Source organism: Hemitrygon akajei, chromosome 8 (assembly GCF_048418815.1).
Source record: "Hemitrygon akajei chromosome 8, sHemAka1.3, whole genome shotgun sequence".
In the NCBI taxonomy this organism is placed as follows: domain Eukaryota; kingdom Metazoa; phylum Chordata; class Chondrichthyes; order Myliobatiformes; family Dasyatidae; genus Hemitrygon; species Hemitrygon akajei.
The window spans coordinates 121756512-121777404 of NC_133131.1; the positions used below are offsets into that span (position 1 = coordinate 121756512).

The following is a 20893-nucleotide window of genomic DNA, read 5'->3' on the forward strand; positions in this document are numbered from 1 at the left end:
TTGGCAAGATCTGATCAAGGCACTTTGGTGTGGAAATGGCCGTGCAGCTAGGGCCTGCAGTCATCGACACAGCGCCAAAGTGAACTGACTTGGTGGCTGTGGTTCCTGGACTATTTCACGGACTGCAGTCTGATGTTTAACATTCTGTGTGTTATTTGTTTGCTTTATGCTGTTTGTGCAATTTGTTCTTTTTATAGGTCTTTGATGTTTTCTTTAAATGAGTTCCATGATATTTCCTTGTTTGTGGCTGCCTGATGGAGGACAAATCTCACATTTGTATACTGTATATGTATTTTGATAACAATTTTTTTTTAATGCATTTGAGAAAAATGAATTACTGCTCATTACTTCTTGTAATCTGATTAAACAATCTTTTCCCCAAAGGGCAATTCCTAAAAGCTTGACTTTAAAATTCACTTTTTCAGATAATGCAGGATTCCCCGTGGCCGTTCACCTCAAAACCAAAAAAAGCATTTTGGATACTGTTAGGATGATAACTATTCCGGAGAAAGTAGACAGTAGCAGTCACGTTGGTGGCTCTGATCTGCTCAGATGCTCAGAGGGAAAGGGTGACTTAATGGAAGCATAGACAGCTGGATTAGTAAGTCTGCAGATGACACAATGATTGGTGTGGTTCTAGACAGTCTAGAAGCTTGCCAAGGACACAGTGCAGAGTAGAAAAGTGACAGACTTTAATCTGGGCAAGAGAGCCATGTCGCACTTTGGGAAATCAGATAAAAAGTGTAAGTACACAACTAATGGCAGGGTCCTTAAAGGGGTGCAGATAGGTCTTGGGATCCAAGTCCACAGCTTCCCGAGAGTGACTGCTCAAGTCAATAGAGTACGAAAGATGGCATATGGGTTATTTGCCTTTATTAATCAAGATACTGAGTTCAAAAATCAGGAAGTTATGTTCCAGCTTTACAAAACTCTCATTAGGCCAGATCTGGATTACTGCATTCCATTCTAGTTGCAGGATCAGAGGAAGAATGTGAGACTATGAAGAGGGTTCAGAAGAGGTTTACCAGAATGCTGACTGGATTAGAGGGCATGTGTTATAATGCGAGGTTGCACAAACTAGGGTTGTTTTTATACTGGAACAGTGGCGTCTGAAAGGTGACCTGATTTATAAAATAAATGAGAGACACAGGCAGAGTAAACAGACAATATTTCTCCCCCCCAGCCTCCAAGATTGAAATGTCTAATACTAGAGAGCATGCAAGTAAGGTGAGAGGGAGGAAATGTGCAAGGCACACAGAGTGGTGGGTACCTGAAATGCTCTGGCAGGGATGGTGCTGCAGGTAAGTAAGACAGAGGTGTATAGGAGGCATATAAATGCAGAGATTGGAGAATGGAAGAATATGGAATATGCACAAACAGAATACGTCAATATCATAATTACTTGGTGCATCATTGTGAGCTGAAGAGCCTGTTCTTGTGCTGTGTTCAAACAGACTTCACTTGTGGAACAGAAAGTCTCAAGGAGCCATTAGTTGGTAGTGATCATAATATGATAAGTTTTTATCTGCAATTTGAGAAGGATAAGGGCAGTTCGGAGGTGTCAGTGTTGCAGTTGAACAAAGGAGACTATGGAGCCATGAGGGAGGAGCTGGCCAAAGTTAACTGGACTGATATCCTAGCAGAAAAGACAGTGGAACAGCAATGGCAGGTATTCTTGGGAATAATGCACAAGGTGCAAAATCAGTTCATCCCCCGGAGAAGGAAGGATTTAAAGGGGGGAAAGGGGCCATAGTGGTTGACAAAGGAAGTCAGAGATTGCATAGCATTAAAAAAAAGTATGACAGAGCTAAGGTGAGTGGGAGGACAGATGATTGGGAAATTTTTAAGGAACAACAGAACTTAACTAAAAAGGCAATACGGGGAGAAAAAATGAGGTACGAACGCAAGCTAGCCAGGAATATAAAGGAGGATAGCAAAAGCTTTTTTAGGTATGTGAAGAGAAAGAAGATAGTTAAGAACGATGTTGGGCCCTTGAAGAATGAATTGGGTGAAATTGTTATGGGAAACAGAGAAATGGCAGAAGAATTTAATAAGTACTTTAGATCTGTCTTCACTAAGGAAGACACAAGCAATCTCCCAGATGTATGGATGGGCCAAGGACATAGGGTAACAGAGGAAATGAAACAGATTGACATTAAAATGGTGATGAGTAGACTGATGGGACTGAAGGCTGACAAATCCTCAGGTCCAGATGGTCTGCATTCTAAGGTACTAAAGGAGGTGGCCCTGGAAATTGCAGATGCATTGGTAATCATTTTCCAATGTTCCTTAGATTCAGGATCAGTTCCTGAGGATTGGAGAATGGCTAATGTTATCCCACTTTTTAAGAAAGGAGGGAGGGAGAAAACAGAGAACTAGCAACCTGTCAGCCTAACATCAGTAGTGGGGAAGATGCTAGAGTCCATTATTAAAGATGAAATAGTGGCATATCTAGATAGCAGTGATAGGATTGGGCCGAGCCAGCATGGATTTACCAAGGGTAAATCATGTTTGACTAATCTATTGGAGTTTTTCGAGGATGTAACCAGGAAGTTAGACAAGGGAGATCCAGTGGATGTAGTGTACCTCGATTTTCAGAAGGCATTTGATAAGGTCCCACATAGGAGATTGGTGGGTAAAATCAGAGCTCATGGCATTGGGGGGAAGATATTGACATGGATAGAAAACTGGTTGGCAGATTGAAAGCAAAGGGTAGCGGTGAATGGGTGTTTCTCGGAATGGCAGGTGGTGACTAGTGGGGTGCCACAGGGCTCGGTATTGGGACCACAGCTGTTTATGATTTATGTCAACGATTTAGATGAAGGCATTGAGAATAACATCAGCAAGTTTGCTGATGATACTAAGCTGGGTGGCAGTGTGACATGTGATGAGGATGTTAGGAGAATTCAGGGTGACTTGGATAGGCTGGGTGAGTGGGCAGATACTTGGCAGATGACGTTTAATGTGAATAAGTGTGAGGTTATCCACTTTGGGAGTAAGAACAGGAAGGCAGATTATTATCTGAACGGTGTAAAGTTAGGTAAGGGAGAAATACAAAGAGATCTAGGAGTCCTTGTTCATCAGTCACTGAAGGTGAATGAGCAAGTGCAGCAGGCAGTGAAGAAGGCAAATGGAATGTTGGCCTTTATTACAAAGGGAATTGAGTACAAGAGCAAGGAAATCCTCTTGCATTTGTACAGGGCCCTGGTGAGACCACACCTGGAGTATTGTGTACAGTTTTGGTCTCCAGGGTTAAGGAAGGACATCCTGGCTGTAGAGGAAGTGCAGCGTAGATTCACAAGGTTAATTCCTGGGATGTCTGGACTGTCTTACGCAGAGAGGTTAGAGAGACTGGGCTTGTACACGCTGGAATTAAGGAGACTGAGAGGGGATCTGATTGCAACATATAAGATTATTAAGGGATTGGACAAGATAGAGGCAGGAAATATGTTCCAGATGCTGAGAGAGTCCAGTACCAGAGGGCATGATTTGAGAATAAGGGGTAGGTCATTTAGGACAGAGTTAAGGAAAAACTTCTTCTCCCAGAGAGTTGTGGGGGTCTGGAATGCACTGCCTCGGAAGGCAGTGGAGGCCAATTCTCTGGATGCTTTCAAGAAGGAGCTAGATAGGTATCTTATGGATAGGGGAATCAAGGGAAATGGGGACAAGGCAGGAACCGGGTACTGATAGTAGATGATCAGCCATGATCTCAAAATGGCGGTGCAGGCTCGAAGGGCCGAATGGTCTACTTCTGCACCTATTGTCTATTGTCAACAATCCAAAGAAAATACTGTTTTGTTTTTTAAAATACACTTTTAAACTATGCAGAGTTTAGATGAAATCCAAATAGCAGTTTTACAAGTTTTCTGGTCTTAAAATACAGTGGATTCTGGTTAATTGACCAGTACATTTTAGCCCAATTAATTCGCTGCCACAATTAGCCAAAGTTGGATGGAAATAGTTAAAAGGGTATAAAGACAAACATGTAACAAATTATACATTTTAATGTAATACAGAACAAATTAGACCACTACCAATGGTACTACAGTACTATAAAACTGTGTATTGGTTCCTAATAGTTATCGATGGAGTTCGCATCCAATGTATATAATAAATAAAATCAACGCCGAAACTTAGTGCAGATAATGAAATGCCTTCATAAAACACTATTGAGGAGCACATCCTCCAAATCCTCATTTTCATTGCCACGTTCAAGATGATAATCAATATCTTTAAATTCTTCATAGTTTCTCACTCATTGAAGTAGTGAAATTGTTTCATTTTCTCTCATGGCCATTTCTGGCATTTCCAAGCCTCAACACTTGAAACCGCAGTGAGCGAAAGTTTGGAATTGTCTTCCAGCTTATTTCTCACCAACTCTCAGGGACAAAAACCACTGCTCCTTGAACACAAATAGAAGCAACTGACACTACCTAAAAACTGTTCGCTCTAAACATGGGGTAGCATCCAACGGCCATATAAGTGCAGGCGATTGACTTTAGTTATAACCCCTTGTGCAAGTCTCCTACCCCAATTAAGTCGAATAATATCTCAAATAAATGATGGGAATCCTGGCTGCTTTCTCAATTTGTTTTTGTTCTTTAAGAGTTGTCCCAAATAAGCCACTGCCTTGATTAACCAATGGCCCAATTAACTGGAAGCCACTGTAAATAGAAGAATTGGATGATTTTGACATTATGTTAAACTCCAGATAGATTCATCCAAAACAGATTCCAAACAGTGGTCAATCAATACTACACTGGTGGAAAATTTACAGTTAAGACTCTGTTTGGCCTTAATACATAGTTTTTAATTGCTGTCTAAAGCCAATTAAAAATAATAATATCAATATCTTAAAATGTAAATCAATAAATGGAAAATAAAATTAAAGGAGATGCAGATTTGCGCCAAAGATAAATACTAAAATGCGTAAACATCTTTCCATTTTTGCTCCAATAAAATAAGTGATAAAATAAAATAAATAAAATACAGGGCAAGACAAAGAAGATGTGGGAAAAATGTATTATAATTTTACCTGCACAGGGATGCACACAGAAGCAATATCCCATCTGTTTTGTTTGCTTCTGGGATCTTGGCCACACCAGCAAAGCAGTATTTATGTTATTTTACACACATACCTAAAGGATTTAAGACCATAAGATATAGGAAAAGAAGTAGGCCATGTGGCCCATTGAGTCTGCTCCACCATTCAGTCACTGGCTGATCCAATTCTTCTGGTCACCCCCAATCCCTGCCTTCTCCCCATACCCTTTGATGCCCTGGCTAATCAAGAACCTATCTATCTCTGCCTTAAATACACCCAATGACTTGGCCTCCACAGCCTCAATTTATGAGACACAATCAAAGTCTGGATTGAAATCAAGTGTCAGTAGACAAGAAAGGGGCAAAAGTCATTTTTCTGAAGGCAATAAATTAAGTTCTTTAAAACAAAACAACAACTGTTAAGGCCATATTTCTGAATTCTGCCAACAAATTATCAGATTCATCTGAATCTATTTCACAATTTATCATATGGAAACTCAGAACGCTAGGCCATTGAACTTCCATAAAGGAGACTCAAGATGCTCTGATTATCAGTGAGGTATGTATTTAATACACTTGCCCAGCTACTTGACAGAACCTACTTACTGAAGAGCCGTCCACAACACAGGACTTCACGACTGAGGATGGTTACATCAAACAAGCTGATGTCAGCAGATGCACATTAAGTAAATACTTGAATCACAGGGCAGTAGAAAAAAAGTAATTTTTGCTTAATTCTGCTATTTATATATAAACTGGATGAATTAACTACTGCGGCTCATTAGCTCCTCACTAACAGCCACTGGACTCCGTGGCAAGAAACCCACTTTTCGCAGGCTTCATACGTCCAGGGTACATACAACTTTGGTCCCACCAAGCCCTGACTTATGTGAATGCTGTATGATTTACTGCCCCCCAGCAATCGCCCATCGGCAATAAATAAGATTGTACACTGCATACAATTATAAAGTGAGTATGTTTATGAACATTAACTTAACCAAATTTTATTAAAAAAACAAGAAGGACCCATAGTAATTAAACAGTCAAATGTGCACTTAAGCTGGAGCTCATCTTGAACTTGTCTGTGACTCATGCGCTGGACACTCGGACTGTGTGAAAGCACACACCACCTTCCCGATGTTGCCCAAATTCCATTTCAAACAAAAGGGTCTCCCATGGGAGTATTGGTCCTTCCTCCTTGCACAAAACCCCTTGTGCAACAGCGACAGCATCCTGAGCCATCTTCCGTCCTGTCTCTCCCAGCTCCCACTAAAAAAAGACCTCGACCCACACCAGCGTCCCTCACAAAAACTCTACGCCCAATGTCCTCTGGAACCTTCTCCCAATTCCACCATCCTGATTTGCTGGCACCAGATACCCAAGTTGAACAACAAAGCCCCTGATTTCAGCTCAAACCCAAACAAGCTGAAAGCAGAACAGACTGCCCTTACAGAACTGCCAAAATGAAATACCTACAGCATAGCAGTAAAAATCTTAACTGTTCCATACAGTTAATGCAATACTTCTTTACTTTCAGTTGTATCGTCAGGAAAATAAGGGCATTCACTTAAGCCATATCCTTATTTAATTTGTTATTATTTCAACTTCTTTCACAATGAATCTATAATCACACTCTGTGCCTTAGGAGACTTTTAAAAATTAAAATGCGACAAATGTGCAATATTACAACTGACACACAAATTTGAAAGATCAAGGGAATGAAAAAGTGTCACCATGCAAAACAACACTGCAATTTGCAATTCTGAGTGAAATTATAAACTTCAAATACAATTTCTAAAATAGAATTTAATCAAAGTTTTCTACAAATTATTTTATTTTTATTTTCATCTTTCATTCATGAGCACTGACTAGAGCTTACATATGAAAAAATTTCAAACATAAAGCAATTTTGGTTTAGTTTAAAATGCATAGGAGATTCAAGAGTAGATTGAGATTATTCTAGAGATTTTGCATCCGAATCCGACCTTTATTTTACTATAGACCATCAGTGCATTTTTCTAATTTGCTGAAAATTCTGGACACTCCACAGAATCCAAGAGAATGCAAATACCTAATTTGGGCTCTGTTAAAGAATGTGCGTAATTCTAACTTAAAGCAATATACAAGTAGTGTTAGGAATTAAGCCTTTAAAATTTCTGGATACATATAAACGGAATATGAAAAGAAAACAGACAATTGCAGGTTTGGAATTTCAAATCTATACCAGAGAATGCACTCAGTATATTATGCAGCATCCGCGTAGTGAGAAACAAAAGAACCACCTCTGGTGAAAGAAAAACCTTTGATCTGAGATATTATCACTCAGTATTGCTTTCCACAGATTCAGTCTGATCTGCTGACCAGTGTTTTCTGGGGGTTTTTTCCAGATTTTCTGCATCCAAGTTTCTCACTATTTCATGCCATCCATTCTGCAAAATGAAATGCTGCCTAACACCACATGGTTCTACGTGGGTATAACTTGACATTTTGACAGCTACTCCTTCCTAACCTATCCAGTTAAAATTTTATATATAACCATTATGTATGTATTCATTATTTCATTAACATTAATATATTACCCCAATCATGTACTTTTTCTAAAATATGTGGGCTTAGCTTTTCACAGAGTGAACAAGATATTATAGCCATGTAAACTTTCTAATCCATCAATATTTAACACTGTGTGAGAGAACAAAAACTGAATAAGGTATTCTAAATTAGATCTAATCACTGTCTTCTGCAAAATATTTTCTTAATCTTGAGTAGTTAATTAAGATCAATGATGCTGACTTATTTCCACACTGCTTGTACAGGTTCCGAGGTGGCTCATGAGGCCAATAATCACATTGCAAGCTCTTCCATAGATTAGTTAGGGGCAGCAAACAGAAGATCTGCAATTAATCTAAATTAATCACTACAGGTAGGCAGTTTGTGACGAGATCCTCACAAGGCCTCTGTATGCTCCCAATGAATGGCTTCAGGATTCTCAATACTATTCTAATTGCGCCTTCTCTACTTTGAGAGGTCATATGCCAGAGATTTTCAGGCGTCATGGGGACATTGCACTTCTTCAAGGAGGTTTGGGCATATCCTTGAATTTTCTCCTCAGACCACCTAGTATTGCCTTTACATGACAGAGCAGTCCATTTCAAGAAATTGATGCAAGGAACATTAATGACATAAAGGACAAAATTTATTAAGGATTTATGAGTGCTGTGGCAAACAAGTGGGGAAGTTCAGTACATGAATATTAAAAAGAGAAGTTAAAGTGGGAGACATCTTTCCAATGTGACCTACCTACCACATTCTTTCAAGCTGAAACTGCAGTCCAGCTACTTTAGATCTTTGCTGATTTCATGTAACCTGTAGTAACGTGGTTCATCTAATGCATTAGTTGTAGATTTTGCATATAAATTTGAATATTATTCATAGGTTTTGAATGGCACAGAAAGAATTTAAGTAGCGTTAAGGGCCATTTTACAATAGCAGAAATCTGTAACAGAAATTGTTTACAGAGAAACTAAAATATGTAAATCTAGCTGCAAATGCAAACAAGCAAATTGTTATTACTTTGCAAGGTATTTTGTATTTCTGTTAGTATTGATGTCATATTTTAATTCCTTCCATCTATTAATTTCACCCTGCCTTTATTTTCCCACCTAACATTCACCATTCAAGATGTTTTTTAATAAGTTAGCTTTAAGTTTTTCATCTTGCCAATGTCAGCAATGACTTCATGGTCCAAGATCATGTCCAAATTGTATTGTATTTCTCAGCCAGTTTGCTCCTACTCTAGTAAGGAACTTTATTACCAAAATAGGTTCAAAGCCTTCATTTGACTATAAAACTACAAGACACAGGAGCAAACTTAGGCCACTCAACCCATCGAGTCTGCTCTGCCATTCCATTATCGCTGATTTATTATTCCTCTCAGTCCCATTCTCCTGCCTTTTCCCCATAATCTTTGAAGCTCTGAACAACCAAGAACCTATCAATCTCCACTTTAAATATCAATGACTCGGCCTCCACAGCTGCCTAAGGCAATCAATTCCACAGATTCACCACTCTCTGGCTAAAGAAATTCCTTCTCATCTCTGTTCTAAATGGATGTCCCTCTATCCTGAGGCTGTGCCCTCCAGTCATAGACTCACCGACTATAAGAAACATCCTCTCCACATCCATTCTGTCTAGGCTTTCAATATTCGATTGATTTCAATAAGAGCCTTTTCATTCTTCTAAACTTCAGGGAGTACAGGCCCAGAGCCATCAAGCGCTCCTCATACATTAACCTTTTTATGCCTGGAATCATTCTTGTGAACTTCCTCTTGACCTTCTCCAATGCCACTACATCTTTTTCTTAGATAAAGGCCTCAGAACTGCTCACAATCCTGCAAGTGTGATCTGACCAATGCCTTATAAAGCCTCAGTATCATATCCTTGCCCTTATATTCTAGTCCTCTGAAAATGAATGCTAACATGGCATTTGCCTTCCATACAACTGACTCGACCTGCAAGTTAACCTGTGGGAATCCAGAATGAGGACTTCCAAGTCCTTTTGATTCTCAGATTTTTGGATATTCTGCCCATTTAGAAAATAGCCTGCACTATATTCCATCTGCCACTTCTTTGCCTATTCTCCCAATCTGTCCAAGTTCTTCTTCTATAGACTGCCTGCTTCCTCAACACTACCTGTCCCTCCACCTATTTTTGTATTATCTACAAACATGACCACAAAGCCATCAATTTCATCATCTAAATCTTTGACATATAACAAGAAATGGTCCCAATGCCAAATCCTGCAGAACACCACATCACCAGCAGCCTACGACATAAAACCACTTTTATTCCAACTCTTTACCCCCGCCAGTCAGATAGATAGATAGATAGATACTTTATTCATCCCCATGGGGAAATTCAGCTTTTTTCCAATGTCCCATACACTTGTTGTAGCAAAACTAATTACATACAATACTTAACTCAGTAAAAAAATATGATATGCATCTAAATCACTATCTCAAAAAGCATTAATAATAGCTTTTAAAAAGTTCTTAAGTCCTGGCGGTAGAATTGTAAAGCCTAATGGCATTGGGGAGTATTGACCTCTTCATCCTGTCTGAGGAGCATTGCATCGATAGTAACCTGTCGCTGAAACTGCTTCTCTGTCTCTGGATGGTGCTATTTAGAGGATGTTCAGAGTTATCCATAATTGACCGTAGCCTACTCAGCGCCCTTCGCTCAGCTACCGATGTTAAACTCTCCAGTACTTTGCCCACGACAGAGCCCGCCTTCCTTACCAGCTTATTAAGACGTGAGGCGTCCCTCTTCTTAATGCTTCCTCCCCAACACGCCACCACAAAGAAGAGGGCGCTCTCCACAACTGACCTATAGAACATCTTCAGCATCTCACTACAGACATTGAATGACGCCAACCTTCTTAGGAAGTACAGTCGACTCTGTGCCTTCCTGCACAAGGCATCTGTGTTGGCAGTCCAGTCTAGCTTCTCGTCTAACTGTACTCCCAGATACTTGTAGGTCTTAACCTGCTCCACACATTCTCCATTAATGATCACTGGCTCCATATGAGGCCTAGATCTCCTAAAGTCCACCACCATCTCCTTGGTCTTGGCGATATTGAGACGCAGGTAATTTGAGTTGCACCATATCACAAAGTCCTGTATCAGTTTCCTATACTCCTCCTCCTGTCCATTCCTGACACACCCCACTATGGCCGTGTCATCAGCTGAACTTCTATCCATGTTAGCATCTTTCCTGAAATACCATGGGCTCTTATCTTTTTAAGCAGCCTCATATGCAGCATCTTGTGAAAAGCCTCCCTAAAATGCAAGTGAACAACATCCACTGACTCTCCTTTGTCTATCCTGCCTGTTAATTTCTCAAAGAATTCCAACAGATTTGTCAGGCAAGAATTTTGCTAAAGGAAACCACGCTGACTTTGGCCTACTTCATCATCTGCCTCCAAGTACCTGGAACCTCATCCTTAATAATATACACCAATATCTTCTCAACCATGGAAGTCAGGCTAACCGGCCTACAATTTCCTTACTTCTGCTTCCCTCCCTTCTTAAAGAGTGGAGTGATATTTGCAATTTTCTAGTCTTCCAAAACCATCTCAGAATCTAGTGATTATTAAGAGATCATTACTAATGTCTAGACAATCTCTTCAGCTACCTCTTTCAGAACCCTGAGGTGTAAACCATCTGGTCCTGGTGACTTCTCTATCTTCAGACCTTTCAGTTTCCCAAGCACCCTCTCCTCTGCAATAACAACTAGACTTACTTCCGCCCCCCAATACTCCTAAATTTCTGGCATATTGCTAGCACTTACCCCACTAAAGATGGACTCAAAATACTTACTAAGTTTGCCTGCTATTTCTTTGTACCCCATTACTACCTTTCCAGCATGTGACTTCACCTGTGAGTCGGCTGGTGTGGCATACTGCGTCCAGTGCTCCCGGTGTGGCCTTTTATATATTGGTGAGACCCGACGCAGACTGGGAGACCGTTTCGCGGAACACCTACGCTCAGTCCGCCAGAAAAAGCAGGATCTCCCAGTGGCCACACCTTTTAATTCCACATCCCATTCCCATTCTGATATGTCTATCCATGGCCTCCTATATTGTCAAAATGAATCCAAACTCAGGTTGGAGGAACAACACCTTATATACCGGCTGGGTAGCTTCCAACCTGATGGCATGAACATTGACTTCTCTAACTTCTGTTAATGCCCCTCCTCCCCTTCTTACCCCATCCCTGACATATTTAGTTGTTTGCCTGTTCTCCATCTCCCTCTGGTGTTCCCCCACCCCTTCTTTCTCCTGAGGCCTCCCGTCCCATGATCCTTTCCCTTCTCCAGCTCTGTATCACTTTCGCCAATCACCTTTCCAGCTCTTAGCTTCATCCCACCCCCTCCGGTCTTCTCCTATCATTTCGCATTTCCCCCTCCCCCCACTACTTTCAAATCTCTTACTACCTTTCCTTTCGGTTAGTCCTGACAAAGGGTCTCGGCCCGAAACGTCGACAGCGCTTCTCCCTATAGATGCTACCTGGCCTGCTGTGTTCCACCAGCCTTTTGTGTGTGTTGTTGTTTGAATTTCCAGCATCTGCAGATTTCCTCGTGTTTGCTCTAATTTCTCACTATTTTTTGCTATATTATTTGCCATCTCTTGCTTTTATGCTGTCTTTGACTTCCCTTGTCAGCCACAGTTGCCTCCTCCTCCCTTTACAATACTTCATCTTTGGGAAGCTTCTATCTCGTGCCTTCCAAATTGCCCAGAAATACCAGCTCCTCGCTCATGCCTCTGTAATTCACTTTACTCCAGTGTAATACTGATACGGTACATCTGACTTTATCTTCTCCCTCTAGAACTGCAGGGTGAATTCTATCATATTATGATCACTGTCTCTCAAGGGTTCCTTTACCTTAACCTCCCTAATCAAATCTGGTACATTACACAACACCCAATCCAAATTGCCTTTCCCCTAGTAGGTTCAACTACAAGCTGTTCTAAAAAGCCATGTCATAGGCATTCTACAAATTCTCTCTCTTGGGATCCAGCACCAACCTGATTTTTTGAATACTGAAATACCCTATGACTATCATAATATTGCCCTTATGATATGCCTTTTCTATTTCCCATTGAAATTACATCTCACATCCTGGCTACTATTACTGACCTTTTAGAATTAACTCAGGAAACAAAATGTGTAAAGGATAAGCATATGTACAATATATCCATAGATATTGAAAATTCAGTAATTCCCACACAGCAAAAAGTGCATATTTATAAAAAGTACATCAAGAGCATAAAATACAGGATTTCAGAACCATACTAACAGTGAAAGACAGACAGACAGACAGACAGACAGACAGACAGACAGACAGACAGACAGACAACATTGCAGGAACGATTACTTACTGAACTAGGACTAGAATGTCGCCTCAACTTTGGAGACTCTTTTCCACCAGAGGAGCTCTTGAAGTTAATGCATGCATTGTTCTCAGAATGGACCCTTTTCACTTGACTTGTTGGCTTGTCAAATGGATCAAAACTGCTCTGAGTCCTTTGAACTCTGACTTTTCGGTCTTCAGGAATGGTATCCAATGGTTTGACAACTGAATCCACAGCCTGAGAATTTCTTGTCGACATCTTTTGAACGCATATCTGTGGAAAAATGCAGTCATAGTTATTCACTTAAAACTACTGTATTTTAGTATGTTCAATGATATTTTAACATAATATAGCATTTTAGTATGCTAAATGTTACTCTTTGCTTACTGGCCACTCCATTTTGTTCTAATACATTCATATTCTGGTACTATTGCTTAACAGCAGCTTTGCGACTACTAAGACCTTAACAGTCCTCCTGAGCCTCCTACAGTATAAAATATTAATAATTTATACTATAGGCTGCTGTGGAATAACAGGCTTCAATTACTCTTCCAGAATGCAGATCCAAACAATGCTAATGAGCAAAGCCCTGGTCTAGTGATAGGTTTGCATTCCAACAAATTAGGAAACATTGACTGTGCTACAGGCCTTGTCCAAAACGATTCAAGTTTCAATTGTTAATATTTAAGAATAATGTTAAATCATGCATGATTTAACATGTTAAGCTGGTTTCATTCAACAGATAGTGTAACATTCTGTTATTCAATATGTACATTTGACAAGCACAAAGTACAATATAATGTAGATTTTATAAGATTAACATGCCAAAATTACTCAATGCAGCTAATTGAAGATTTTATTTTATTCTGAACTTGTAATCAGAATCCCATTAAAGCTGACATTCATTCTCCCACATGGACCTGCTTCTGGTTATCAAACAAGCAGAGTAGACAGTTGGTCGAGCCACTATCTTAGCTCCAGCGACCTGGATTCAAGTTCAGTGTTGTGTGGACTTTGCACTTTCTCCCTATCTCTGTATACAGGTGTTGCAGCTGAATGGAATGTGAGGAGAACAAAACAGGTTAGCGTAGGTTTCGTATAAAATGGGTGTTGGACGATCCTGGTGGGCCAACAAGCCAGGTTCTGTGCTCTCTCTCAATGACTCTATTACTGATGTACACAGAGGCTAGAAATTCAATTATTGTAGCGATATTTTCACAGTTATGCAGCTGCAATTCCATTTTCTTTCCTGACTGAAACACAATAACCGTTTTCAGATACCGGTAATTTTACAGAATTCATGTATTTTGGCCAGGCATTTCTGAGTGAGCATCCCCTGTGCCCTAAATGTGGCTCCCGCATCAAGGGTCCACAGCTTATTTTCATTCACCATGTAATGCTCCTTTCAAAGAGACAGGGGTCAAGAAAATGGAACTTAGACCAAGTTGTCCAAGACATTGGTCATTTCCTAAGACTAGGAGGCCACCAACATCCAAATCACAACTGATACACCCACTGCCTTTCATACTCCTAGTAAGTACTCCACTACCCAACCATCCTTTAATATTTAAACCCTAAATACCAACAAAGACCCTTAAGCTTTCTCCTCCATCCCTGAATGCACCTGCTCATCTTTTCACTACCACACCAACGACAGCACTATCCCTGATCATCTTTTCCTCATTGCCATCCTACACACAGATCATTTTCTTTCCAGTCATTTTTAACCCCAAGTAGTAGCCCAAAGCAATCTTCTCCTTCCATTGTCCGCACCTGTCCCTATACCCAACTCCCAAAGCATCAGCCTGGGCTGATCTATGCTCTCCCACAAAGCCCCCACAGAATGAATCTGCTCCTGTACGTCTTGTATAATACGCATCTACAAAAGGCAGCACCTAAGATCATTCTCTTGATCTCCACCATAACATTGGCTCCAAAGGGGTTTTGGCAATTAACATCCCCTTAAATGAATCCATGAATTAGGCTCACAGATAACAGATTTTCAAATACACAAATGGCCAACACTTAGTCACCTGTGCCCTGTTGCAATGTCTATTGGAGTTTCTGGGCCAGACTCACACCGGAATGGCCTCGTCTTTGTACTCCAACATCATTAACTCTGGGTGTCTGACAAGGATCTTTCTTTAATACCATCTTGTTTCTCCATACTTTCTGAACCTCCATAAAACAAGCCCAACTGCTTCCATGCATCGGAATGAAGGGGCTCAACCTGAAACATCACCTGTTCGTTTCCCTCCACAGATACTGCCAAACCCACTGAATTCCACTGACATTTTGTCTGGTGTTCACCCAAGTAACAGATATGACAAACAACAAAGGATTCCGCACCATTTCCTGTGGCACACCACTAGTCACAAGTCTCCAGTCTGAAACCCTCCACTGACATCTCCTGCATCTTTCAACCAAGCTCATTTTGCATCCAATTTGCTAATTTACCCTGGATTTCAAGCATATTAGCTTACCAACCTGCGCTGAAACCTTGAGAGATCTATGGACCTTTACATAAAGATCAGTCACTCTGTCCCCTATTACTCACAAGGGTATAGATCTTACCTTAATAGACCTTCAGAGGTAAAAACTCTGATTATCAGCATTAAATTCCACCTGCTGTCTCTCTGCTCTACCAACTGATCAATATTCTTCTGTAATCTAAGTGATGAGGACATTAATGATGCAGTTAGTTCTATCACAAGGTCCCACATAGGGAACCGATACACAAGATTACAGCTCACTGGATTCAATGAAAGTTGACCAATTGGATCAAAACTAGCTTGACAATTGAAAACAGAGTGATGGTTGGAAGGCTGCTTTTATAGTTGGAAGCCTGCAATCTGCAATGTATTACAGGTATCCATGTAGGGACCTTGCTGTTTCTGATATACTGCACATTAATGATTTGATTATAAATGTGGGAGGCTTCATTAGCAAGTTTGCAGATGGCACATAAATTGGAATTGCAGGCTGTAAGGAGAATAGTCCTAGGCTTGGTGTAGTAGATGATTAGGTGAAACCAACCAAACCATGGCAGAATGAATTTATTCCCTTGAGGTACAAGGTGATGCACTTATCCAGTCACAGTCTCCACTCATTCATTCATCCAATTGCTTCTTGTCCCAGGACTCATGTTGCGATCATACTTGCATAGCCAAAACCACCATTTCCTACCTTCACATCAATGCACAAGTTTACATTTGCTTTAGCTTGGCTGCAATGTTTATCCACATTTGGTCATCTCTAGACAGCCCCTGGCTGTCCTCAATCTACCATCTTCTAGAAATCTGAGGCCATGTCTCAATATGCACCAAATCCATCAGATGTTGATTTATATTGGGTCCCATTTAATTCTCATAACGCTGTAAAATTTTTGTGCTTGTTTTAAATCCAGTACAATATATATGCCTCTCTAGCTTTAATTCCTCCCACTCTTTAAGAAATGTGCTCCCCACTTTCTGGCCTGTTGCTTCCCCTCAATAATAAGTTGCTTCATCAGACCTCACCTTTCAAAGCTGAAGGCTGGAATTCTATCTCCAAAACTGGCAAGTTTAAAAGATTCCTTTAACTTGAGCCCTTGACAAAAGTTTTAATTTTTTTTTTCTCCAATTTGTCTCAAAAATGCTACTAGGAATATCCTTTCGATATTTTGCCACTATAAATGACACTATATCGCAAATGTAATAGGTAGACATACAAATCATGGGAAGGCTTAAATCAGTCTTTATTTTCCATGCACTCAAAGAATATGATAGCACTAAACAATCAAAAGACAATAAAGAGCAGAGAATGGGGTGGGGAGGTGAAGGGCAGACAGAAAAGGGAAATAAAAGAGAAATGAAATGGAATGGACTAGATTACTTTGGCTATAAAGGAAGATGAGGTAAGATAACACACAAAATGCTGAAGGAACTCAGTTGATCTGGCAACATCTATGGAAAGGAGTAAACAGTTGATATTTCGGGCCGAGACCCTTCTTCAAGACTGGGTAGGATGTTGTCTCTGGCCATGGGTTAGATTTAACATTTTGAAAGGTTTAGATGTGGATTAATAGTCAAGAAAAGTTGACTAAAGTATTTAATAGAATAACTTGGGAATAAATGAAAAGAAATATTTTCACCAGGAGGTTCATGGGCAGTTTGGAACTCACTCTCACAAACAGCGATGGGACTAAAAGTCCTCAAAATATTTCAGAAGTATTTGGACACGTACAGAGTGCCATAATCACCAATGAATGAGGCAAAAACTAGAAAGTGGAATTAAGACTAGATACATTTTTTTTGGTTGAGCAGTTTAAGCTCATGGCAGGAAGTGGGAGTGAAAAGCATTATAAAAAGAGGAAAGAAAATAAGATGTTAAGTTATGAGATAGATAGAAGTTTAAATTTTAAGCCATCCTTTAGGAAATAGAGTGGGATTGGTTCATGAGCACCAAATTCTTCTTCATTGTCAATTGTATTCACAGCAGATGCTCAAACCTGTTTCTAGGAATTTATATAATTAGGACGATAACGAACTACAAACTATTAAGTACCAATGTTCACATTGCTATCAGCAAATTTAGTAGTTACTCTAATCTTTCAGGAGAAAATTGCATTCTGGTTTAGAAAATGTAGACATCTGTGGTGTCTCACTGCAGTATTATTATCCTGTTAAGAGAGATAAATGAAAGAAAACAATGGAGAAAATGAGAAGGCACTCAGCAGGCATCGATGTGTATAAATATAATAAAAATTGATGGTAATACACAACCTTACTGCCTTTGGCAATGCAAATAGTGCACAAAATAACTAAAAGTATCTGATTAATTTCCAGGTTATTTCTGTTGGAGTTCTAGGTGATGCTGATGAGAAACAGCCAAGCTGAATTGTGTTCACAGATTACTGGTTGAAGTCCCATCTAAATTTGTTCTTTGATCAGCACAAGCCACTAGGTAATGGTGGTTAGGAGGAAAATTTCCAATAGTTTGCACCCATTGGTAGTTCTGATTGTTTTCCTTAATATGTACTTTAAAGATCACAAATTATTTCAATAAATCACATAAAGCTCAAAACCAGAACTGCCATTCAATTGAGGCTGACATTTGTTATTAGACGAGAAGGGTACTGAATAGCTCATAACGCCCAAGGGAGGAAGAGACAGCATCAAAAGGGAAAAGCAAATGGAAATGTGTAGCAAACCTGTGATGGAGGCATAGCATCGGAAATGAAAGGAGATTCAAATTAGTGTTGAGTTTAAGGAAATCTATTATGTCAACAGCGGGAAGTCTATGATTCCCAGCCACACTCCACACCTCACCATAAACAACTAAAGCAAAAAAGGTAACTCAGTGTGTCAAACTGTCCTGTAAACAATCTGTTAGATAGCAGTGATATGATTGATGTGACTGATAGATTGTCGTGATGGGGCGGAGGCAAACTGCTCAGTTTATAAATCATCACCACAGCACTGTGACTTTCTGCCATCACAATACTCTTCCCTGAATAATAACGTGCCTCAGTATAAGCACTGCAATTTACAAAATTACAAGCTGTGAACTAAACTTCCAATTTTCAACTGCAAAGCTGGTACTAATATGGGGTTCAATGACAGAGAACCAGAATTTCATCTCTTGAAGTGTTCAAATCTTTACACTAGAGTTTCATCTTCATTCAACTGTAATACCTGCAGAGGTTGAGAACATCTCTTTGGCTCTAAGATACCTACTGAATGCAGTTCAGTGACATGTTCGCTTCCAAAACCAATTAGTGAGCCTAACACAAGTCCACAGAATTATTTTCAATTGTTAATTATTATTTCTTAAATGCTTAATAAAATAGAAACCTGGGATCTAGTTACAAAAGGCAATAAAGGTCGCACATTTTTGAACCATAAACTGCAAGAGGTGAGAGTACTTTAGCAATGTAACACTTCGACAACTGTCTTGAAATGCACTTGCTGCTTGAAATCACTTTTTTTATATATAGTGGTGGCATCCGTCAGTCTCGAGAGACCATGGATCTGCGCCTGGAGTTCCCAGGGTGCAGGCCTGGGCAGGGTTGTATGGGAGATTGGCAGTTGCCCAAGCTGCAGGCCTTCCCCTCTCCACACCACCGATGTTGTCCAAGAGAAGGGCACTAGGACCCAAGCAGCTTAGCACTGGTGATGACGCAGAGCAATGTGTTGTTAAGTGCCTTGCTCAAGGACACAAACACCCTACCTCAGCTGAGGGTCGAACCAGTGACCTTCAGGTTACTAGTCTGATGCCTTGCCCATTAGGCCATGCGCCAACACTTTATACATACATTTAGCATTTGTAATAGAGAGAATTGGGATTGCGTGCTCTTCATGGCAGCTTTCTCAATATAATAGTGTGCCTGATCTCACTGGTTAATGCCGCAGATTTAAAAGGCAACCACTGGCATTTAGCCATTTAAAGGAAAGTTAGAACTCTTGTGGATGTGCTACAAGATGTTCAGAACAGAAAATCTACTGTTCACAGGGCTGTGAATTAAGAAGCAAAGAATCCAAGTCCCTCTTACATAAAAAATATTTCAATGTTTTCGAACATTCACATAAATTCTTCCCGCTGCCTTAACAGGGATAGAGTTCCTCTTGTCCTCAACTACCACTCCATGATCCTCTCTATGTTCAATACATCATTCCCTGTAACTTCTGCCATCATCACGGGACCCTACCACCAAACACGTCTTTACCTTCCCTCACTCTGCACCTTCCACAGGGTTTGCTCCCTCCATGATTCATTCCCTTGTCTATTCATCCCTCCCCACTAATCTCCCCCTGGGCAGGTTCACTTCAAGCAGAAATGCCACACCTGCCCATTCACTACCTCCATGACCCCAAATAGTTCTTTCTAGGTGAGGCAACATTTCAACTGCATATCTGTTGGGGTTATTTATTGTATTCAGTGCTCCTGATGTGGCCTGCTCTACATTGGTGAGACGTGATGTTGATTGGAGACCACTTTGTCGAGCACCTCTGCTCCATCCACAAAAAGTAGAATTTCCTGGTGGCCCAACATTTCAATTCTTATCCCCATTCCTGTTCCAAAATGTCGGTTCATGGCCTCCTCTTCTGCCACGACGAGGCCACTCTCAGGTTGTAGAAGCAACACATCTTATACCATCTATGTAGCCTCCAACCTGATGGCACAAATATCAATTTCTCCAGCTTCCGTTAATTTTTTCCCCTTTTCTCTTCACTCTTCTTCATTTCCCCAATCTGGCCTCTTACCTCTTCTCCTCATTTGCCCATCACCTCCCCCAGTGCCCCTCCTCCTTCCTTTTCTTCCATGATCCACTCTCAGATCTTTGTCTTTTCCACTCATCACCTTCCAGCTTCTTAGTTCATCCCGCCAGTCCTGCCGAAGGGTTTCAGATTGTGATCTTTTCCTAGATGCTGCCTGACCTGCCGAGTTCTTCCAGCACTCTGTGTGCGCTGCTCGGATTTCCAGCAACTGCAGGTTTTCTCTTGTTCACCTATCTTCTTGCAGCTTTTTACTTCATCCACCCTCTCCCCCACCCACCTGGCTTCAGGTATCAACTTCCCACTTGTCCTCCTTCCCTTCCAACAACCTTCTTATTCTGGCACCTTCCCTCTCCTTTTCAGTCCTGATGAAGTGTCTCAGCCTGAAATGTTGACTGTTGATTCATTTCCATAGATGCTGCCAGACACGCTGTGTTCTGCCAGCATTTTGTGTGATTTGTTCTGGATTTCCAGCATCTGTACCATCTCTTGTATTTATTTAAAAAAATTGTTAAATTTAAATTTGTTAACTTTATTTATTTTCTTCAATATTAATAGTTTATAAATGTCTGCCTCTTAAATTGCAGAAACAATGAATACTAAATTAGACTCTAATCTGCCAACCAGCAAAACTGCTGTCAAAGCTTTCAGGTGTGGGGCTTCTTCACTACACCTGAGCGCCTGC

The 20893-nt window shown here is 40.5% G+C and overlaps 1 protein-coding gene across 5 annotated transcripts in view; it reads right to left on the reverse strand.

The window, feature by feature from the left end:
• The window catches only part of cdk14 (cyclin dependent kinase 14), a 590315-nt gene that overhangs the window by 444507 nt on the left and 124915 nt on the right, over positions 1-20893 (reverse strand). For all 5 annotated transcript variants that reach the window (XM_073054502.1, XM_073054501.1, XM_073054505.1 and 2 more), the window contains one exon: positions 12980-13225. In XM_073054502.1, the coding sequence (XP_072910603.1) occupies positions 12980-13225 (246 nt within the window). The remainder of the gene's footprint in view (positions 1-12979; positions 13226-20893) is intronic.